Source organism: Acartia tonsa, chromosome 15, assembly GCF_053477335.1.
Source record: "Acartia tonsa isolate MP-2025a chromosome 15, ASM5347733v1, whole genome shotgun sequence".
Taxonomy (NCBI): Eukaryota; Metazoa; Arthropoda; class Copepoda; order Calanoida; family Acartiidae; genus Acartia; species Acartia tonsa.
Window position 1 is genome coordinate 19,343,287 of NC_137274.1, and position 24,349 is coordinate 19,367,635.

Consider the following 24,349-nt stretch of genomic DNA (forward strand, 5'->3'; position numbering starts at 1 on the left):
GCGGAAAAAGGTTTATAAAACGATGAAAGAATTAACTATTCTCGATTAAATACCATCTCAAAATCTTATCACAGAGGGGGGGGGAGGGAGGGGTAATAAAGTTGTTTATTGCCTTGTGTTATAAACACCTTTCAGTGGATATTAAAATGGACAATTATAATATTAAAACTAGTTTATTTAGCCCCGAGATGTCGGAGGCACCGGCTGAAAAAAAACCTGAGTTTAATTTTAAACGAGGCTATACGTATCATTACCAGAATGTCCGTACGTCCATTTTAAACATATTAATTTTTTTAATTTTTTAACAACAAATTTTTATGTGATCTAATTATCCAATTGATCTGATTTTTCGTATACTGATTCATGGGACAACAAAGTACAATATTTTAAGCGAAGCAACTCTATAATCAAGTTCTAAAAATGTAAGTAAGTTCATAAACATTAACCTGTATCAAGCAGTTTTTCAACAAATTTACTTATAATTCTGCTTCGACTCTTATACTTATATTCTGATTATTTATTTCTGACACTTATATACAAGTGTTAATGTCCTTTTGTCCTACCGTTTCAGTGCTTCGCTTTTATGGATGTTGTCATCCTTTAGGTATACCTTTTAAATTGACATTCTAGCTGTTTTATTAAGTTTTGACCCTCTACAACTGTTTAGGTTACTTTGTTCGACTGTTTTATTTCAGAGCTTTGCTTTGAGAATGTTGTCATCCTTGTTAAGAATAAAAGTATGGTTCCAGGACAAACGCAGGAGTCCCAAACATCGGAGTGGACAAACGCAGGAGTGTAAAAATATTAATTTCATCAAGTATTTCTATACAGATTAGGTTAGGTTAAGATATGAATGTACAAATAAGCCCCCCGCAGGGGTTAGGCATTTAAACAACCTATAAGATGGTCTAAAATAGGTTAGGTTAGGTTATGTGTCCACTCCTACGTTTGTCCACTCTGACGTTTGGGATTCCTGCATTATTTTCCATTCCCCCCAAATAGCTGCAAACTTTCTCATATCGATTCGTTCAGCGGTTAACGAGATCCTACAGTTTATGTACAGACAGACAGACGTTATGTTACTTTTATCAGACTAGCAGCTATTCCCCTATAAGCCTCTAGGGGCATTTGAGATGTCCCCTTTTAATCTTAGATTTTTAAAAATGGGAAGGCACATTTGGATCTAGGATCGATTTCTCATGTGGTACCCTCCCACAAATTATAGCTACAAACCTTCCCAAGACCTATGATCGAGGCAATTAATAAGCTCATCAAAATTACTGTTTGATATTCTTGAACCAACCAATCAATAACGAGGGACATAACGTTTCTATAAAATTTTTGGTACCAGTATAATTTACAAGGGATCTAAAGGGATAAGACATTACCAATGATGGTACACAAAATTATCCCTTCTGTAGATTACAGTTGGTGGAAACGTTTGGACAATCAATTTAATAAACTAATCAATAGAACCAAAAATTTTTAAGAAAACGTTATTATAAAACTTTGGGTACCAGTATAATTTACAGCTCATTAATAATTAAAGTCCCAATTGGAATTATTTGAATTATGTTATTGATTGATTGCAAACATCATAAAATGCGCAAAATGCCGCGTTTTTCGCAAAATAACTATTTATTTATTAATATTAATATTATTTACAACATGACAAATTTTTTTATAATATAAGAGATAAGAAAATTTAAGAGATAATATATTTTTATTAAATATCCGTCCGTCTTTCTGTCTGTCTGTCTGTTAGATCCGGCATATGAACGTCAATATATTTCTCGGTTAAGACTAGCGGCTACACCCGGCTCCCCTAGAAGCCTCTAGGGGCAATTAATGTCACGTGGGATATACCCTCCTCCAAAATAGTTAAAAACTGGATTTTTAAGAAGCTTCATTATAAAGGAGAACCATAGCGGTTTATAGGTTTGTGAGATCCTTCGTTACAGACAAAAATAAACTTACTTCTTAATATACGGCTTTAAATTTTGTCCTAATGGTCCGTCAGTCTGTTAATTTTGTGGAAAGGATCTAGTAAAACAGCCGAAAACCATCCTATATGTACGTGAAGATTCTCTAGCTAAATCGGTGAAATCTTTCGGTTCAGTGGTTACCGAGATCTCAATTTAAACATTTGAACAATTATTTATTTACAGGGAGGGAGGGGAGACTGGTACCCAAAGTTTTAAAGCCAGGTTAGCTTATTTATGTTAGCTCAAAACTTTGGGTACTTTTATTAAATTTTGAATAGTTGGATTCTTTTAAAAGAATCATATTATATATGAGTAGTTTCCTGGCTTTTCAACCAATAACTTGAATCTTCAACAGTGGGTAACTTGTTTATCATCATTGGGGATGTTCATCAATATATTTGTTAGCTACCTATTGTCTAGATTGCTTATTTAGTATTTAGTGGCTTCGAAACCGATTAATATTCGCAGGATAATTAGAACCGGTTCTCAGCCAAATTGAAAAATCAATGTGTAACATAGTATCATAGACAATTGTCCACGAATATTGAAATAAAAATCATATAATTGATAGGTAGAAGTTTTGTTATGTATCCGAACCTTCGGCTCCTTCGAATTTTTCATTTAATTATCCGCGGAAAGCTGTCTATAATAGGATGAGATTAATATCTAGCTATGTAAATTTTCAGAAAAAAATAGAATAATATAAAATGACGACAGAAACTAGCGATTCAAATGGACAGGTATAAATGAATTAATAATAACCCGCAACCGCTCGTCGCCGGGGAGGTGTAAGGTTCGAATTTCGGCATAAAAACGTGTCATCACTATATTAAGGCGTTAAAAATGGTTCCTACTGATGCTATGTCAGGTGCGTGAATATGAGCGGCAATGCCTTGGCCCAAAACAGGCGCAACCCATTACCATGCACAGTTAGGAGCTCTAGGACAAAGTTCGTACAATTAAAGGGTTGGATGTCAGATGAACGTATGTCAATAAAGACATCAAGCAAGGTTTAATTTGGAGTTACATCAAAATAAGATCTTATGGTGTATTCCACGTCCTCAAGGCTCTCCAAATGGATATATAGCCAGTTAGATAGAAATATTAATAATGGATTGAGGGATAGATAATTAGCCAGCTAGATAGCAAGATAGAAATATTTAAATAAATACCTAGCAAGTTCTAGATAGATAGTACGGTAACTATTACTCCCTATAAAGATAGATAGATAGTCAGCTAGCTAGATAGCAAGATAGAAATATTTAAATAAATACCTAGCAAGTTCTAGATAGATAGTATGGTAACTATTAATCCCTATAAAGATAGATAGATATTCAGCTAGCTAGATAGATAAAAATATTATAAATAAATACCCAGCTAGGTCTAGATAGAAAGATAGAGAACTGCTAATCTGGACAAGGATAGATAGATAGCTAGACACTAGACCATTAACTAGTTAGCTAGATATATAAAGCTCAAGCGCGTTAGTGAGCTAGATACAGAAAAAAAGATGGTTAGCTACTAAGCTTTATATGGATAGATAGAAAGAAAGCTACATATTCTGCGTTTGCAGTGTAACGAGCTCAATTACCCATGGTATTAGGTAAGGTAACACTCAACAGACAACCAACTCTTTGATCGCACTACCTTTTTGTTAGAAGTTCTAACTGTGCATGGTAACCAATTGCGCCTGTTTTGTGCCAAGGCATTTCCCCTTATCTAAATATTTATGTCGCGCACCTGACATAGCGGCAGTAGGAACAATTTTTAACGTCTTAAGTAATTCGGTGGTGTCTGTCCGATATCCGAACCTATCACCTTCCCGACGACGAGCAGATGCGCGGGTTTTGTTAAAATTGCATTATTGTACCTACCTACCTAAAGTTTTATATTCAAGTTTTCTTTATCGTTGACTGAAATACTTTGGGATCATTTATTCAATTTAGATTATGTAGTTTGTTCATTAACTAGTACTTGTTAGAGAGAGAGAGAGAGAGAAGACATTAGGCTGTTTATTACACTAGTCCCCAGAGTTTTATAATACGTATTCTATTTGTTGACTTAACAACTTAGTGGTCAGCCCTCTCTCTCTCTCTCTCTCTCTCTCTCTCTCTCTCTCTCTCTCTCTCTCTCTCTCTCTCTCTCTCTCTCTCTCTCTCGCTCTCTCTCTCTCTGCATTGTTTTGTCCGTCTGTCTGTCCGTCCGTAACACTACGGAGGAAATCTGTTTCTCGGCTACTATTAAAGATAGACAGCAGAAATTTTTAGTAAAGATTCCTATTATATATGTGCATCTACTTTATGCATTGTTTTGTCCGTCTGTCTGTCCGTCCGTAAGTCTATGGGGGAAATCTGTTTCTCGGCTGGTATTGAAGATAGACAGCTGAAGTTTTTAGTAAAGATTCCTATTATATATGTGAATCTTCTCTATGCATTGTTTTGTCCGTCCGTCTGTCTGTCCGTCCGTAACACTATGGGGGAAATCTGTTTCTCAACTGCTATTAAAGATAGACGTCTGAAATTTTTAATGAAGATGCCTATTATTTATGTGAATCTTTTCTATGCATTATTTTGTCCGTCTGTTTGTCGGTCATTCTTAAAAAGACAAAATTCTTACAATTTCAGGGACAAACACGAGGAGTCGGAGCGTTGAAAAATCATTTACTAGCACACAAAGTTGGTGAGTTGTTTTACAGTAGGGTTGGGCCGGATACTTTTTTGGCCGGATACATACTGGTTATCCGGCTAATTTCTAATTCCGGATATCCGGTTTCGGCCGGATATCTGGCCAACGTTCGATATTCGGCAAATTACCGGATATCCGGCATTAAAAACCAGCCGAATATCCGGTATCCGGATAGTTACAATATCCGGTATCCGGCCGGATATTGAAAATGGACGGATATCCGGCCCAACCCTATTTTCAGTATTATTAGTTCCAGTATGGCTTCGAAACCGGGTAATATCCGCTGGATTAGAACCGGTTTTCAGCCATGCTATCCGCATAATAACCGCATGAAAGCTGTCTATAATACGATATGATAAAAAAAAACCATACAAGGAGAAATATATTTCCAGTATGGCTGCGAAACCGGGTAATATCCGCTGGATTAGAACCGGGTTAAGTCAGCCATACTGAATAATCATATAAATATATATAAAGCATCGCATTAAGGATAATTTATGACGAATATTACAATGAAAAATCTCAAATTAAAACCAGTTTTGCTGGCCCAGGCCTTTCCCTCAAGGCCTACAAAACTGGTTTTAATCTTATACTATTTCCTTTTAATATCCACAGAAAGCTGTCTATAATACGATGCGATATAATTTTTAATTGAAAGCAATTCTTTTAAATAATTAGGGTCGGTCAGTACATAGAGATTCGCTCTTTCCATAATTTAGAATTGTCCTATCGATTTCAAACTTTGCATTATAATACCTATAACAGTTAGGTACGATTTAGAAAGCGTAGTAACTCTGTAATCGATCTCAGAAAGTCCCTACGTCTATTAAAAACGTGCTGAGGTGGTTCTTAAATAAAATTTGCCCACTTATCGCTTAGTGGGGCAAAATTGTTTTCGTGAAAAATCCTCCAAAATCACATAAAAAATCTACAAAAAAATTAAATAAAATCTTATGTTAATAACCCTTCTATGATTTTGTTTAATTTTTGTAGATTTTTAATGTGATTTTAGTGGATTTTTCACGAAAACAATTTAGCCCCATTAAGCGAACCATTTTTAACACCTCTAGTAGGACGTAATCACTGAATCAGGGAAAAGGGAAAGTGATTCTGACAGACAATTCTAATCTTTTACTCCAATCTTAGGTACTTCAACAAAATATTAAATTTTGCGGCATTCTCAATTAGAATTAATTGGCTGAATAGCAGCCCCCGATATTCCCGACGCTATTGGCTGATTTTTAAAGACCCAATTGAAAGTCGGCACAACAGGGTCCCAATTTCAATGTTTTGGGGTCATGGAAAGAAAACGAAGTTACGGGTTTCATCGTATATTCACAGTAGCTTTTAAAAGGTTAGGTCAGGTTAGGTTAAGTAAATGTGAATGATTGCCCCGCAGGGGCTTGAAATAGGAGAAAAACTACTGTGAAAATGCGACAAAACCCTTAACTTCGTTGTTTTCTTTCCATGATCCAATGTTTTTGTTTTGTTGTAGATGTTGGTTTGTGGTGTACCCGTCTGGCAACCATGTTTTTCTGTCTGGCCTACATTATTCCTGTGGTCGGGAACCCTGTTCAGTCTTTCTACAAGGTATGAAACCGTTCAATATCCGCTGGATTAGAACCGGCTCTCAGCAATACTATCCGCATAATGTCCGCGGAAAGCTGTCTATAAAACGATGATATAGTTATTTCTCGCTTTCCGCGGATATAGAATGTACAATTATAAGATTAAAACTGGTTTTAATCTCATGATTGTACATTTTTATAATCGTAGAAAGCTGGATATAATACGATGCTAGACATAGTTTTTTCGTATGGATGAGAACCGGTTCCTATCCACCGGATTCGAATGAATACGAGAAATAGATATATAAAACTCAGGGATCTAAAGGGATAAGACAATGGCCGATAAATTTATGTACATCCCCAATGATGATACATAAAATTACCTCTTTGGTAGATTAAAACTAGTGGCTGAAATGTTTGAACACATAACTTAATAAACTAATCAATCAAAATCCATTAAAAGTCCCCAAAATTATTAAGCCGACGATTAAGAAAACGTTATTGTAAAACTTTGGGGACTAGTGCAATAAACTGCCCATTGTTACCTCTCTCTCTCTCTCTCTCTCTCTCTCTCTCTCTCTCTCTCTCTCTCTCTCTCTCTCTCTCTCTCTCTCTCTCTCTCGCTCTCTCTCTCTCTCTCTCTCTCTCTCTCTCTCTCTCTCTCACTCTCACTCTCACTCTCACTCTCACTCTCACTCTCTCTCTCTGATAACCCAGAGATATATATCCTTATCAAGATAAGCAAAGATCTGACAAGGATGACAACATCCATAAAAGTAAAGCTCTAAAACAGTAGGACAAACGAGCATTAACACTTCACGAGTGTCAGAACTGAATAATCAGAATATAAATATATAAAAGTCGAACAAAAATAAAAGTGAATTTGTTGCAAAACTGCTTAATGACAGGTTAATGTTTAAGCCTATGGACATACTTAGTTCTTAATTATAGAGATGTTATGCTTTTAACATTATTCCTTGTTATAAAAGGAATCTTTATTAAAAAAAATAAGATTAACAGGATATTGATATCACCTAAAAAATTAATATTATTATCCCTGGCTCCATCATTAAAAAAAAAATTGTTAATGCTTTCTGATCAGTTCTATAAAGCCTTGGGGACTTATTTTATATATAACTAGCGGTTTCGCCCCTAGCCTCTAGGGGCTTTGACCCAAGAGGTTTTATCAAACTAATTTTTTGTGTTTTAAATTTTTAAGAAATTTTTTTTTCAATTATTTTTTTTTGAGGGGGGGGTTATTTTTCATATTTTGGGGGGGTTAGGGGTGTCCCACCTCCCAAGAAAATAGATATAAACCTTCCCGGGACATATGAGAAGCTACCCTGTAAAGGAGAACCCGATCAGTTCAGTGGTTAGCGAGATCCTTCGCTACAAACAAACTGACAGACAAACAAACAGACTGACATCGTTCTACTTTGTATTATAGAATAGATTGAATAATATAGGTACCTACTCAAAAAGTTTGTCAGTGTTTGTTACCATAAATCTGTCCGTTATGCCAATAGAGACACAATAAATTGTCAGACAGAGAGAGGGTAATATCCGCCGGATTAGAACCGGTTCTCAGTCATACTATCCGTATACTATCCGCGGAAAGCTGTCTATAATACGAACATTTACAGGTAATTCCCAGAGAGAGAGGGGACAATGGGCTGTTTATCAACTAGTCCTAATAGTTTTATAATAACCTTTTCTTATTCGTTGGCTTATCAGATTTGAGGTCTTTAATGAATTTTGGTTGGTTGATTCATAAAGTTGAGAGTCCAAGCATTTCAACCATTAACTTTAATCAACAGAAGGGGTAATTTTGTGTATTAACATTGGGAATGTGCATCAATTATCGGCCATTGTCTTATCCCTTTAGATCCCTGTTAATTCAGCCAATTATTCGTAGGCTGAATAAAGGGCATAATGCTTGAAGGACCAATATAGATATTACGGGGCTTGACACCAAGGCTTTATCATAATTTTTCCGTAGGCTTTGATGGCTAACGCAGCGACCTCCGCCCTGATACTTCTCTTTCTCTCTCTATCTCTTTCTTTCTCTCTTTCTTTCTCTCTTTCTTTCTTTCTTTCTCTTTTTCTTTTCTCTTTTTCTTTTCTCTCTTTCTTTCTCTCACTCTCTCTCTTTCTATCATTATATCTCAATTATTTGTAGGCTTTGATGGCCAACGCAGCGACCTCCGCCCTGCGACTTCACCAGCGGCAAAGCTCTACCCCCTATACAACATTTCAAAATTTTGTCCAACAAATTCTGGCAGAGGATTCAGGTTAGTCTGTGTGTGTGTGTGTGTATGTGTATCTTGGTGTGTTTGTGTGTGTGTGTCTGCATATGTGTATGTGATTGTGTTGATATCTTTGTTTGTGAAGGTGTATTTATGTGTGTGTTGTGGTTTGTATGTGTGTATGGATCTTTGTAAGGGTGTTTGTGTGTGTATCCTTGTCTGTAAGGGTGTGTGTGTGTATGTGAGTGTTTGTGTGTCATTGTTTGTAAGGGTGTGTGTGTATCTGTTTGTAAGGGTGTGTGTATGTGTGTGTGTATGTATGTGTATGTGTGTGTATCTGTTTGTAAGGGTGTGAGTGTGATTTTCTTTCTTTTTCCGTTTGAAACTGAAAATTTAAAGAAATTAGGTACCTAGTCGGTTTCCCCCATCCTGAGAAAATAGTCCTTGGACTGTAAATACAATGGTATCCAAAGTTTTAAGACCATGATTTCTCAATAGTTGACTAAAAAATTTGGGTACCTATATTATTGAATTATTATTGGTCAGTTAAAAATTCTATTTCACAGAGGGGGTAATTTTGTTGATTATTATGGGAGGGATGAGTCCCTGGTACCCAAAGTTTTAGACCACTTTTTCCCAATAGTTTTCTTAAAAGTGTTGGGTACTTATATTATTGAATTTCTATTAGTTGGTTAATAATTTGGATAGATTATCATTGGGAGAGTACATTAATAAATATCGTCCATTGTCTTATCCCTTAAGATCCCTGAATGAGTTCTAATACTGTTTTTATTTTCAGCTCATTACCTCATCTTCTCTCTAATTTTCCTCTACTCCTCACCGATTACCATAGGTAGGTTATACAAATATTCTCAGTAGGGTCAGAAATGTAAAAAATATAAATCCGAACCGTACCTTCTTGGGAGAAAATGCGGGAATTTTAATTTTCATTACCTCATCTTCTCTCTAATTTTCCTCTACTCCTCACCGATTACAATAGGTAGGTTATACAAATATTTTCAGTAGGGTCAGAAATGTAAAAAAATTATAAATCCGAACCGTTCCTTCTTGGGAGAAAATGCGGGAATTTTAATTTTTATTACCTCATCTTCTCTCTAATTTTCTTCTACTCCTCGCCAATTACAATGGGTAGGTTAGACAACTATTTTCAGTAGGGTCAGAAATGTAAAAAAAATATAAATCCCAACCGTTCCTTCTTGGAAAAAAATGCGGGAATTTTAATTTCCATTACCTCATCTTCTGTCTCATTTTCCTCTACTCCTCGCTGATTACAATAGGTAAGTTAGACAAATATTTTCCGTAGGATTAGGACGGATATCCGGCAAATATTTTCAGTAGGATCAGAAATATAAATAAAATATAAATCCGAACCGTTCCTTCTTGGGAGAAAATGCGAGAATTATAATTTTCATTACCTCATCTTTTCTCTAATTTTCCTCTACTCCTCGCTGATTACAATAGGTAAGTTAGACAAATATTTTCAGTTGGCTCAGAAATGTAAAAAAAATATAAATCCGAACCGTTCCTTCTTGGGAGAAAATGCGGGAATTTTAATTTCCATTACCTCATCTTTTCTCTAATTTTCCTCTACTCCCCTTCGATTACAATAGGTAAGTTATACAACTATTTTCAGTAGGGTCAGAAATGTAAAAAAATATAAATCCGAACCGTTCCTTCTTGGGAAAAAATGCGGGAATTTTAATTTTTATTACCTCATCTTCTGTCTTATTTTCCTCTACTCCCCTTCGATTACAATAGGTAGGTTATACAAATATTTTCCATAGGGTCAGAAATGTAAAAAAAATATAAATCCGAACCGTTCCTTCTTGGGAGAAAATGCGAGAATTATAATTTTCATTACCTCATCTTTTTTCTAATTTTCCTCTACTCCTCGCTGATTACAATAGGTAAGTTAGACAAATATTTTCAGTTGGCTCAGAAATGTAAAAAAAATATAAATCCGAACCGTTCCTTCTTGGGAGAAAATGCGGGAATTTTAATTTTTATTACCTCATCTTCTCTCTAATTTTCCTCTACTCCTCACCGATTACAATAGGTAAGTTAGACAAATATTTTCAGTTGGCTCAGAAATGTAAAAAAATATAAATCCGAACTGTTCCTTCTTGGGAGAAAATGCGGGAATTTTAATTTACATTACCTCATCTTTTCTCTAATTTTCCTCTACTCCTTGCCGATTACAATAGGTAAGTTATACCAATATTTTCCGTAGGATTAAGCCGGATATCCGGCAATGTAATCTTTTATGTTATACTACAATAGGTTAGTTATACAAATATTTTCTGCCGAATAACAAACCGGTTCTGAACCGCAATCTATAATACAAAGTAGAATGATGTCTGTCCGTCCGTCTGTCCCCTAAGATCTCGGTAACCACTGAACTGATTGGATTCTACTCTTCAGGAAATATACCTACCTACTGGTTCTGTGGTGGTTTTATGCCATTTTCTGGGATACCCCCAAAAAAACAAAAATCCCCCCCCCCGAATTTTTTTAGGTAGCTAGATAACTACCTAGGTTTTTAGTAGCGAAGCTACTCTATAATTCACTTTGTCCGTCAGTCCGTAACGCTATGGGGGAAATGGGATTTACTCAGCTCCTATAAAAGATAGAAAGCTGAAATTTTTGACAACATTCCCATCATTAAGGAGCACAATTAACTATAAAACATCAATGGCGGTCGGACCGCTTTTTAGCAGGTTTTATGCTATTTTTTTATTTTCCACATTTTTTCTCATATCTTTGGTGTTTATGGTCCGATTTTCAAAATTTTTTCAGTTAGATATATCTAAATTAAATTTTCCGTCGTTTGGAGAACCAACAATGACGGCCAGACTGCCTTTTTGCAGGTTTTTGGCTATTTTTAAATTTTTTACATTTTCCCCCATATCTTTGGTGTTTATGGTCCGATTTTTAAACTTTTTTCAGTTAAAGATATCAAAATTAAATTTCCCATCGTTTGAAGAAAACAACAATGACGGTCAGACTGCCTTTTTGCAGGTTTTGGGCTATTTTTATATTTTTTACATTTACCCCCCACTATGGGACAAATGTATATGTTTTGTTTCATTTTTCTCCTGCATAAGATAGAGATATGAAATATGTTTCGATTATAATCTATGGACTTCAAAACAATATTCTTTTTAAATAATATCAAAAAAGATTATTTATTTGCTGTTATTTTTCATTTTTTCATAACTTAAATTTTGCTATGCACAATGACGACATACCTAATTCATTTCGTCTTCTTATGTAATTTTAAAGGGTTGGGATACAAAATATTAGTTTGAAATTATATTTCATCAATTTGATTTTTTACTTTTCTTATTTTTTAGAATCTATTATAAAATGTTTAGCATTTGTTGATATTATTTTTTACATTTAAAAGTCAATAGTTCAATAATCTCATTTATATTAAAATACCTTTTTTATTTTAGTGCTTCTATAGAAGAGATTTTGTCACCCCAAAAAACTAGTTGAGTTATCTTTAAATGTACCAATCTTTTTAATATTGATAAATAATCACACTTGCTAAAATAATTAAGAAAGTAATAAAAAGTAATAGGAGAGAAAAGTGAAAAGTGAAAAATTAAAAATTTTCTGTTTAATCATCTTATAATTATTATTCTCGTACATCTTTATGTTTATTTTATAATGTACTTAAAGGTTATAAAATTAAATATATTAAATATAATTAAGATATCAAACTCATTTCTAAGTTTTAAAGTTTGCTAATTGAGAGCTGTATTAATGACATGTTTATTACTTATTGTCTTTAATTCTAATTATAGAAATTTTACAATCTTAGAAAACTTGATATTTCCTGTCCCGGAAATTTGAGGGGGTGGGGATTAGTTATCTTCCAGGGTTGTTTTACATTTTAGCAAATTTTTTACTCATTTTAGCAACTTCAAAAACTTTAAGAATAAAAAAAGAATATTGTATTCCATTTGTCTCTAAAAAATTTAAAATTGACAAAATTATAAATCATGAAAAAATATTATTAGTATTGTATAAACACCAGCAGATGCATATGGTCATAGGGGAATTTAATTTCAAGAGCTAAGAGTAATCATATTAGACTTTAAAACTTTTAATAAAGAATAAGGTTCTATTTTTCTGGGGTGATTCATTATAAATTAATCATTTATAAAGATTAAAATTAAGGAAGTAAGTTAGCAAGTCTAGTTGAATTATTTCTTATTTTAAAGAACGTAATTTTAGAGGGAAATTTTAACAATTTACCCAGTATTTAACTTTTAGATTAAAATATCTTTGATTATAGAAATTAATACTTGATAAGTAAGTTCAATCTCGGTTATTGAAGATTAATAACTATATGTTTCAAAATGTTTTCACCTAGTATTTTCCCTTTCTTCGGATAGTTACTCTTTACCCTAATTCTTGAAAATCCCCACCCTTTGACACTCCCCACCCCCTATTTCTTGAGACGGTTAAAGCAACACATAAATATTACGCAAATGAATGTCGTTGCACTTAAATTTAGCGTTAAAGTCATTTACTTTTTTACAAAAACTTTAAACCTAAAAAAAGCATAATAGTCGGGACTTTTACCTAAAGTGGATGAAATAAAGTCAAATCTACTCATCAAAAGCTACACGTTCATGTAAAAAAATCTCTGATAAACTCTGATAAAAATTTAAAATGTTTTGAAATGTCCCATAGTGCCCCCATATCTTTGGTGTTTATGGACCGATTTTCAAAATTTTTCCAGTTAAAGATATCAAAATTAAATTTCCGGTCATTTGAAGAAATCAACAATGACGGTCAGACTGGCTTTTTGCAGGTTTTTGGCTATTTTTATATTTCTTACATTTTCCCCCATATCTTTGGTGTTTATTAATCGATTTTCAAAATTTTTTCAGTTAAAGATATCAAAATTAAATTTCCCGTAGTTTGAAGAAAACAACAATGACCGTCAGTCCTAACCACGAAATTTTGTGCTTCGCTACTTATGGATGTTGTCATCCTTGTTTTTTTAATCAAGTACTTCTTGGATGTGGTCGCCAAAGGGAAATATTACTTCAGATTTTCTTTTTGATTATGCTTGTACCTACCTAACATTTATTTGCATGTCAGAAATGTAAAAATCTGGACTGTTCCTTCTGCAGGAATTTAAATTGGGCTATTTTTACTAATCTTATTTTTAAGGTACCAATGTAATTTTGTTATACAATTTGCTTGATTGCTTGATCAGCCATAGTTTCTTTGAGTTAAGTTTGGACCAAAGACTCATTAAGTTTGACAAAACACTTTTGTGTATAGATACCAGGGGCCGCTCAAGCTTTATGTTCAAGTTCAAAAATTGGTCAAGGCATAACTTGTTGAAATACCTAATATTTTAAAAATATTTCAAACATAGATGTCTTACCTATTAGTAGAGCATTTTATTTTTTTTTTTAAATGCATGATTAAGTGTATTAAAAAGATATTTCTCTTGAAACACCCTGTTTATATTGTTTTGTCTGTTTGTCTGTTGGCCATGCTTTAAAAGATACTAGCGGCTACGCCCCTAGAGGCCTCTAGTGGCACTTTAAATAATTTTTTTTTGTTCAAGTCTATACGATGATACCTACCAATGTTGCTTAGAGTCTCTATACCTACTTAAAATAAAAAATTCGATTTATTGTGATTTCTCTTGGGAGGGTGGTGGTACCCTCCTCCAAAATAGTTATAAACCTTCCGGGGACCTATGAGATGCTACCCTGTTAAGGACAACCTGATAGGTTTAGCGGTTACTGAGATCATTCGGTACAAACAAACAGACAAACATCCTATTACTTTATTATAAGGATAAACCTCTAGGTATATTTTCTTTTTTTAAAATAATTGAACATTGCTCTAGATCTTACTTTGTCCGATTGTTCACTCCATGATTGTTTTTGATATGTTATGGTCCGTACGTCCATAACATATTGCTTTTTTCGTTAATTTAGGCATGTTAGAATTGTCCTTTTGATTTAAAACTTTTCACGATGATTCACGTAGTAGTTAGGTATGATTTAGTAAGCATAGCAACTCTAAAATCATTACCAGAAAGTCCGTAAGTCCATTTAAAACATACTGATTTTTTACTTTTTTTCACAACAAATTGTTGTATGTTTAAATTATCCGATTTATCTGATTTTTGGTATACTGATATCTATAATCAAGTCCTAAAACTGTGAGTATGTCCTTAAACAGTATCCTGTATTTAAGCAGTTTTGCAACAAATTTACTTACAATATTTTTCTACTTTTTACAACTTTTATAAATTTATATTCTAATTAATAAGTCCTGACACTCATAAGTGTTAATGTTCGTTCCTTCGTTCTTCCAGTTTTAAGCTTTTTATGGATGTTATTATTGGCCATCCTTGTTTTACAATTTTTTTTTTTCAGTACTGTTGCCAGTTTTTCTGTTTGCTACTCTCCACGGGGCCTCATACTCACTCACACTTCTGGACACACTAGGTAATCATTTGTATATATATGTACTAGCGGCTACGCCCCTAGCCTCTAGAAAAGAAAATAGTTATAAACCTTCCCGGGACCTATGAGAAGCTACCCTGTAAAGAGAACCCGATCGGTTCAGTGGTTAGCGAGATCCTTCGCTACAAACAAACAGACAGACAAACAAACAGACAGACAGACAGACCTACAGACATCGTTCTACTTTGTATTATAGATGAGGGTTGACAATTTTTGGACTCATTTTGTACCCAGAATACCTACGCAATTGAAATTGCGTATTCGAATTCTTAAATTTTGTGACTTTTGTACCACTTGTAGAAAGAGGGGGGGAGGTTTCTGGTAAAATCCGTATGTGCTATGAGTTAAAAACAGTAGTAGAAAGATAAAAATTTATGTTAACATTTAAAAAAAAATTTTGTCGATAGTTCTTTTCAATAAGAAATACAAATATTTAGTGAATATTATCGTTTTACTACTATTTTTAAAGCTTAAAACACACACCTTTACGGATTTTACCACAAAACCTACCCCTCTCTTTTTCATTTAAAATGTGGTAAAATGGTGGATAGCATTCAGAGTTTTTTTTTTGTATTTTATTTTCACAGTAGCTTTTCGTGGTCATTTTAGGTTAGGTTAAGTAAGTGTTAGAAAATGGCCGCTTTAGGTATTTTATTTATAAAAAGACCTTTTAAAATATTGATAGAATCTGAAAATCCGAAATCCGCAAAAAAAACAAGAAACCGCAATCCACGGATTAAACCGCTTTTTTTGCGGATTTCTGTAAGAATCCGAATCCGTCCCAAAAATTTGGCGGATTGCCAACCCTAAATTCAAATTTTTTATATTATACTACCAAAATCCATACTTTTAAAATTTTAAATGGCTGTAATTTTCTTTTTTTTTTGAAGCTAAAAGAAAGTTTTTATTTATTTGAAAATTTTATTAGTAATCTCAAAACATGATTTTTGGCGGAGGCAGCTGCCAGCCGTCGCAGTCAGTTGTCGGCGGATAAACAGCAGTCAATTTTCATAAAGAAATTTTTTTGCTGCTTCAATATTCAGTTATTCGGCCACATACCAGATATCCGGCTTTAGAAATCAGCCGGATATCCGGTATCCGGCCAAAAAAGTATCCGGGCCAACTCTAGTATCTGGCCCAACCCTAATATCTTTCTGTAGGTCAGAACTCCTGGTGGGGAGCGAGGCTACTCATCAGCTTTGTAGAACTTCAGTCAAGAAATATGCTCAGGTAATAGTTAATATCCGCTGGATTAGAACCGGTTCTCACCCATACTATCCGCATAATGTCCGCGGAACGTTGTCTTTAATACACTGCTATAAATAAATATGTAAAACTCAGGGATTTAAAGGGATAAGATAGTTGCCGATAAATTGATGTACATTCTGAATGAGGATACACAAAATTACCCCTACTGTAGCGTAAAGTTGGTGGTTAAAATGTTTTAACTTTCATCTTTAAAAACAAACCGATCAAAATTCACTAAAGTCCCCAAACTTGTCAAGCCAACGGATAGGAAAATGTTAATAAAAAACTTTGGGGACTAAATATCTTCTAAACTCAGGAAACCTGTCTAAAGTTCTATTTATTCCAAAATGACTAAATGTGAAAGGACCTGCTATTTCTTGATCTACTTCTTGTCTATCGTATGATGAATTATTATTCAGATTCCCCGCTGTACCTCTATCTCCTATACCTGTATTATCTTGTCTTATTAAATTATATCTATCTTGAATTAATCTTTTAACTGCATAATATAGAATTTTCAAATTTTCCCCAATTTTAAATGAGAAATTTGCTTCATAAACATAAAAATTATTATCTTGATTTATTGATTGATTAAAAGTTTTCTTTTTTACATCAAATTTAATAATAACTAGTTCAAAAATGTTGATTATCAACCTTAGAACGTAATGGAGCATAAATTTAATTTTTGTTGCCCCCTATTTTTAGTAGACAAACTTTATTTTTACTATCTTTTAGTCCTTATCAGACCAAATTATCTTTTTTGTATATCTACCGTAACTAAATTTTATCTTTTTGCCTCTATTTTAGTAGACAAAACTTTATTTGTACTATCTTTTTGCCTTTATCAGACAAAATTATCGTTTAAAAAAGGAATTAGATTTTATTCACAAATTTTATTCACAATCAATTAGATATCTTTTGAAATTATAACTTAGATTTACTTTAATTAAAAGTTACCATTCATCCGACTAAAAAATTTTGAAAAAAAAAAAACAAAAATTTACCAAGTCCAAAAGAAATTTTCCTTGATTCTTGACCGATGGGTTGCCAATCTGTAATATTCGCCGCTAATGATGGTAACAAAATAATTTTCTTCTATGTTATATTTTCAGTGTAATCTTTTTAATAGTTATAATCTAACTCCACAAATACAAAATTTTATAATAATACATCACATTTTACAAGTGTGGTTAATATCTTTTATTTACGTCATAGAGATCATATTTTATTTAATTCAAAACAATTATCTACAATTTCAATACTTAAATTTTATTTTAAATATTACTTTTAATTAAAAAGTGTTACAGTGTAATAAACACTCCATTGTCCCCTCTATCTGGATGCTTTCCATAAGTGCTGATATCCCCTCCCCCTTATTTTCAAAATGAATTAGAATAAGGTATAGTTACTTTTAGGTGCCTAACCCATAGGGTCTAACAAAACTGGTTTTAATCTTTAAATATTTCATTTCAATATCCACAGAAAGCTGTCTATAATACGATGCGCTAAATAACTATTAAGTTGATTTTTTTTAGGATGATTGCTTTCAATGAAATATTTTTGATGCCAATGCTGGTCCTCTTCATTTTTTCAGGTAAAAGCTTTTGTAACTCCCATGCGAAAGAGGCAGTTTCACAAAATGCATTTCAAGGGATCTTGGACAAAGTAGCTTCAGGACAAAGTAGCTTCAGTACAAAGTAGCTTCAGGACAAAGTAGCTTCGGATAAAGTAGCTTTGGACAAAGTAGCTTCAGACAAAGTAGCTTTGGACAAAGTAGATCGGACAAAGTAGCTTCAGACAAAGTAGCTTCAGGACATTTACTTAAGAAAAGTAGCTTCTTAAGAAAAATAGTCTCCACCGTTGATAAAGGTCATGGCCGCAGCGCTCGGCCCCCTGGCCTGCCTAGCCGCGGGCGCTCGGCCCCCTATAACCTAACCTATGCTAGCCTCAGGACATTTATTTCAGTAAAATATCTTCAACTATTAATACATAGGTGGTTTGGAATTTCGTGGATTTTACAAAAAGTGGTTGATAGATTTTTACAATTTTTAATATTTTTTTCACAATTTTTAAAATGATGTTTTACAATTTTTAGGTTAGGTTAGTTTATAGGCTAGGGGGCCAGTGCCGCGTACATGACCTTTATTAACAGTGGAGGCTACTTTGCCCGAAGCTACTTTGTCCAAGCTACTTTGTCCTCAAGCTACTTTGTACTGAAGCTACTTTGTCCTAAGCTACTTTGTCTGAAGCTACTTAGTCCAAGATCCATTTCAAGGGGTAGTTGCATGACGTGCATCAAGTTTGATTGCAAGCATAATTTACAAGAAAACCATCTAACACATATGATATATAATTTTGGGGTCATGGAAAGAAAACGAAGTTGCAGGTTTCATCCCATTTTTTACAGGTTTTTTAAAGGTTATTTTTCCGGACACCCTTTATTAGGGTTTTGCCGGATATTCGGCTGTTTTCAATTTTCGGCCGAATACCGGATATTGAAATTATCCGGTCGGATATACGGCATTATATTTATAATCTTTTTTATTATACTACAAAAATCACTACTTTTTATATTTTAAATAGCTGTAATTTTCTTATTTTTGAAGATAGAAGAAATTTTTTATCAGAAACGAATGCTTTCTGGTTCCTGGAATTATTTCAAAAGCTTTTGCAACTCCCATGCGAAAGAGGTAGTTTCACAAAATGAATTTCAAGGGGTAGTTGCATGTGTGTGTGTGTAGCCATAGTTTCTTAGTTTTGGACCTAAGTAGTCATGGAGTAGGACGAGACACTTTTGTATGCTAGCACCAGGGTCTGCTCAAGGTCCACGCTCAAGTACAAGTACTTGACCCGCTGTCTCAAGGGACCTACTCTTTATTACCTCACCCTCGCCGAGTATGGCAGGTGTCCCAAATTAAGTCACCGTAATGAATGACGCTCTCCATAGAGTAGTAGCTTCGAGTTGTCACATGGGGACTTGAACTCGAACTCTCACCACCGTAACTCAGTGTGTTACTAATTCCTTTTATTAAAGTTTTGGGTCAAGTGCAGTTCATGGTAAAATATTGCTGGTAACGAATGCTATCTGGTTCCTTGAATTACAACAAGGTTTCTGGATCTAGCATTACAAGAAATATTTTGGGTCATGGAAAGAAAACGAAGTTGCGGGTTTCGTCGCATTTTCACAGTAGCATTTGAAAGGTTATTTTAGGTTAGGTAATTGTTGATAATTGTCACGCAGGGTTAGAGCCACCCCGCAGGGGTTAGAAATAGGTGAAAAGCTATTGTAAAAAAATGCAACGAAACCAGAAACTTTGTTTTCTTTCCATGATCCAATATTTTTATTAGGGTTGGGCTATTCGGATATTGAAAATGACCGGATATCCGGCCGGATAACCGGCCAGACCGGATATCCGGTCATTTTCAATATCCGGCCGGATACCGGATATTATAACAATTCGGTTACATGATATCCGACTGATTTTTGACACCGGATATCCGGTTATCCGGCCGGATATCCGGTAATTTGCCGGATATCAAGTGTTGGCCAGATATCCGGCCGGAACCGGATATCCGGCATTAGAAATCAGCCGGATATCCGGTATACGGCTAAAAAAGTATCCGGCCCAACCCTAATTTTTATTTTTAGGACAAGTATCTCTGCTGACTCCGTTGGTGTACATGAGGTTCCTGTCTTTAAGATATTCAAGCAGACGTAATCCATACTGTAGGTTAGTTATTATCCGTCGGATTAGAATCTTAACCGCTGGATTAGAACCAGTTCTCAGCCATACTATCCGCATAATGTCCGCGGAAAGCTGTCTATAATACGATGTTATAAAAAAACGCAGACGTAGCTCATAATGTAGGTTAGTTATTATCATGTATGGCTTTGAAACCTATCAATATCCGCTGTATTAGAACCGGTTCTCAGCCATACTTGCCGCATAATGTCCGCGGAAAGCTGTCTATAATACGATGTTATAAAAAAATAAACGCAGACGTAACTCATACTGTAGTTTAGTTATTATCCGTTGGATTAGAACCGGTTTTAAACCATACTATCCGCATAAAGTCCGCTGAAAGCTGTCTATAATACGATGCTATAAATAAATAAATAAATAAATAACTGTAGGTTAGTTATTATCCGTTTTCAACTAATTGTTTTTTTCCCCACGATTTAACCGGTTAAAACCGGACTTTTCAATTTTTTCTAGAAAAAAAACTGGATTTGTGTAAGTGTCAACTGCAAACCTTAACAAATACGAAACCGTTTAATACCTGCGGGATTAGAACCGGTTCTCAGCCATACTAACCGCATAATGTCCGCGAAGTTATAAAAAAAAGTCCGAACGGCCATTTAAAACATGCTGATTTTTTGCTAAGCATCTCTGTAATCAAGTCCTAAAGATGCAAGTATGTCCTTACACAGTATCCTGTGTTCAATAAGTTTTGCTACAAATTTTCTTACAATTTTGTTTAGACTTAAGTTATGCATTAACATTCTGCTTATTTTGTTCTGACACTCTACAAGTGATAATGTTCGTTTGTCCTACCGTTTTAGGTCTTTGCTTTATGGATGTTGTCATCCTTGTTAATCTATTCATCTATCTTTTTTAATCTAATACATATTTTATAACCAGAGCTGGATCTTTAAATCATTTCAATGGTGCGCCAAATCGGGGTGAGCCAACTTTCCACCAATGAGAGCACAGCATTTTACAAAATGCCGCGCTGTGATTGAAATTCGGCGCACCCCGATTTGGCGCACCATTGAAATGATTTAAAGATCCAGCTCAGGTTTTTCAAGATACTAGGTACCAAATGATTTTTAAAAATAATTAGATGATTTTTCTAAAATGTTTTTGAAGATTTTCCAAAATATTTAATTTTTCCTAACTATCTGTTTATCTATCTATTTATCTCTATATATCTATCTATCTATTTATCTCTATATATCTATCTATCTATCTATCTACATATCTATATATCCATCTATCTCTCTATTTATCTATCTAGCTGTATAACTATATCTATCTATCTAACCAACTATATCTATCTATCTATCTCTCTCTATATATATATACATATATTTATCTATCTATCTATTAATCTAGGACAATGTTTCATGAGCTGCGACTTTCCCTTGAGCATGTAGCTGCATCCGCCTCCTGTCCTAGCATCCTTAGGACTGCCATTTTCAAGGTATTTTAGTTTGTCTGTCTGTCTGTTAGTCTTTTTGTTTGTCTGTCTATTTGTCTGTATGTACATATTTATATGTCCTAGCATTCTTAGGACTGCCATTTTCAAGGTATTTTAGTTTGTCTGTCTGATTATTGGTTTGTTTGTCTATTTGTCTGTGTGTACGTTTTTATATGTCCTAGCATTCTTAGAACTGCCATTTTTAAGGTATTTTTGTCTGCCTGTATGTCTGTTTGTCTGTATGTATGTATTTATATGTCCTAGCATTCTTAGAACTGCTATTTTCATGGTATTTTTTGTGTCTGTCTGTCTGTATGTATGTATTTATATGTCCTAGCATTTTTAAAACTCCCATTTTCAAGGTATTTTAGTTTGTCTATCTGTCTGTTTGTCTGTATGTATGTATTTATATGTACTAGCATTCTTAGAACTGCCATTTTCAAGGTATTTTAGTCTGTTTGTCTGTACCTATGTTTTTATATGTCCTATTATTTTTAGGCCTGCCATTTTCAATGTAATTTGTCTGTCTGTATGTTTGTCTGTGTGTCTGTTTGTCTGTATATGTATGTATTTATATGTCCTAGCATTCTTAGAACTGCTATGTTCCAGGTATTTTAGTCTGTTTGTCTGTTTGTTTGTCTGTGTGTCTGTTTGTTTGTCTGTGTGTCTGTTTGTCTGAAAGTATTTATTTATATGTCCTAGCATTCTTAGAACTGTTATTTTCAAGGTATTTTAGTTTGTCTGTCTGTCTGTTTGTCTGTATGTATGTATTTATATGTCCTAGCATTCTTAGAACTGCCATTTTCAATGTATTTTGTCTGTCTGTCTGTTTGTCTGTGTGTTTATCTGTCTATTTGTCTGTTCATCTGTAAGTCTTGTTTGTCTGTCTGTATGTATAACATCCTTAGAACTGCTATTTTCATGGTATTTTTGTTTGTCTGTCTGTCTGTCTTTTTGTCTGTCTGTCTGTTTGTCTGTAAGTATGTATTTATATGTCCTAACATTTTTAGACCTGCCATTTTCAAGGTATTTTAGTCTGTGTGTCTGTTAACTTGTCTTTCTGCCATTTTCAAGGTATTTTAGTCTGTTTGTCTGTTAATTTGTCTTTCTGCAATTTTCATGGTATTTTAGTTTCTCTGTCTGTCTGCTTGTTTGTCTGTATGTATGTTTGTTTGTCTATTTGTCTGTTCTTGTTTGTCTGTTTGTCTGTTTATTTATATGTCTTTTTGTATGTTTTTTCAGTCTGTCTGTTTGTATGTCTTTTTGTCTGTTTTTTCTGTCTGTCTGTCTTATTGTTTGTCTGTTTGTATGTTTGTCTAGCTCTCTATCTGTTTGTCATTCTGTCTGCCTGTCTGTTTTACTGTTAATTTGTCTTATTGTTTGTCGGTTTGTATTGTATGTCTGTCTTTTTATTTGTCTGCTTATCTGTTTGTACAGTGTGTTTTTTTTATGAGAACTTTTTTGAAAGCAATTTTACCCCACTTATAGTTATCAGAATTTAATGATTAATGGCTTTTTTTTCGTTTTTTATAACCATTTATAGAACATCAAAAAAAAATATTTCAGTTTGTATTTAAAAAGTACAGTAAAATCAAAAATTCAAAACTTAGGTGTCAACATCTAAAAATGTTTTTAGCGCATTTTTCTTAAGCTCAAATCTTTTAACCTTTGCAAGAAAAAAATTGGATTTTCAGTAGTCGACTTTGGGGGGCCAGTACTCCCTCCCTGGTTGAGATATGGCCTTCAAACTTTGATATGTTCTAGTACATGTCCCAAATAGTATCTGTATCAATTTTTAACTCTGTATCTCAACTTTGAAGCGTTTTGCAGCCAATCTTGTAGAAGATTTGACCACAAGAAAAATGCGCTAAATCATTTTTAAATGTTGACACCTAGGTTTTGAATTTTTGATTTTACTGTACTTTTTAAATACAAACTGAAATGTTTTTTTTTGATGTTTTATAAATGGTTATAAAAAACGAAAAAAATAAGCCATTAATCATTAAATTCTGATAACTATAAGTGGGTAAAATTGCTTTCAAAAAAGTTCTCATAAAAAAACACACTGTATATCTGTTTGTTAGTCTATCTTTTTGTCTGTTTTTATGTCCGTCTGTCTGTCTGTATGTTTGTAAAAAATTAATATTGATATTTTTTTTAGGTTATTGAGTTGGTGACAAGAATAGGAGGACAACAATAATAGTTTTTATAAAACCGTTTAATATCCGCTGGATTAGAACCGGTTCTCAGCCTTACTATCCGCATAATGTCCGCGGAAAGCTGTCTATAATACGATGTTATAAATAAATATATTTAAACTCAGGGATCTAAAGGGATAAGACAATGGTTGATAAACTGATGTACATCCCCCAATGATGATTCACAAAATTACCCTTCTGTAGAAGATTACAATTAATGGTTGAAACGTTTGGACACACAACTAAATGAACCAATCAATTAAAATTTAATGAAAAGTCCCCAAGGTTGTTAAGCCAACGAATAAGAAAATGTTATTATAAGACTTTGGGGACTAGTGTTAGGAATTAAATTACACACTGGTACCCAAAGTTTTGTAACCACTTCATCTTATTCGTTGGCTCAAAAAATTATGGGTATTTTTTAGGGTTGGCAATCCGAATCCAGAATTCGCCCAATTTTTGGCCAATTTTTGAATCCGAAATCCGTTTTTTAATAGCGGCTAAAATCTGGTTCGATTTTCGGAAGTGAATTATAGAGAATCCGTATTTGGTCCAAAAATTAGACGGATTGCCATCCCTAGTAGTTTTAATGAGTTCTGATTTTTTGGTTACATTAACTAAAAGTGTCTAAACTTTTTAATATTTTCCTAATACTAGGGTTGGGCCGGATATCCGGTCATTTTCAAT

At 33.9% G+C, this 24,349-nt stretch overlaps 2 protein-coding genes across 6 annotated transcripts in view; both read left to right on the forward strand.

The window, feature by feature from the left end:
* LOC145307199 (uncharacterized) overlaps nucleotides 1–24,349 on the forward strand; it is a 184,246-nt gene that overhangs the window by 3,470 nt on the left and 156,427 nt on the right. The window lies entirely within an intron of this gene.
* On the forward strand, nucleotides 10,496–24,293 carry Kr-h2 (transmembrane protein 33-containing Krueppel homolog 2). The gene is made up of 7 exons (XM_080149585.1): nucleotides 10,496–10,561; nucleotides 14,925–14,996; nucleotides 16,175–16,244; nucleotides 17,798–17,856; nucleotides 19,912–19,993; nucleotides 21,380–21,467; nucleotides 23,626–24,293. The coding sequence occupies exons 3-7, from the start codon at nucleotides 16,237–16,239 to the stop codon at nucleotides 23,662–23,664; spliced, it is 276 nt and encodes a 91-aa protein (XP_080005711.1). The 5' UTR covers nucleotides 10,496–10,561; nucleotides 14,925–14,996; nucleotides 16,175–16,236; the 3' UTR covers nucleotides 23,665–24,293.

Coding starts and splice junctions, on each gene's coding strand:
- Kr-h2 (XM_080149585.1), top strand. Junction 17,857..19,911: donor GGTCCTCTTCATTTTTTCAG/GTAAAAGCTTTT, acceptor TTTTATTTTTAG/GACAAGTATCTCTGCTGACT. Junction 21,468..23,625: donor TTAGGACTGCCATTTTCAAG/GTATTTTAGTTT, acceptor TATTTTTTTTAG/GTTATTGAGTTGGTGACAAG.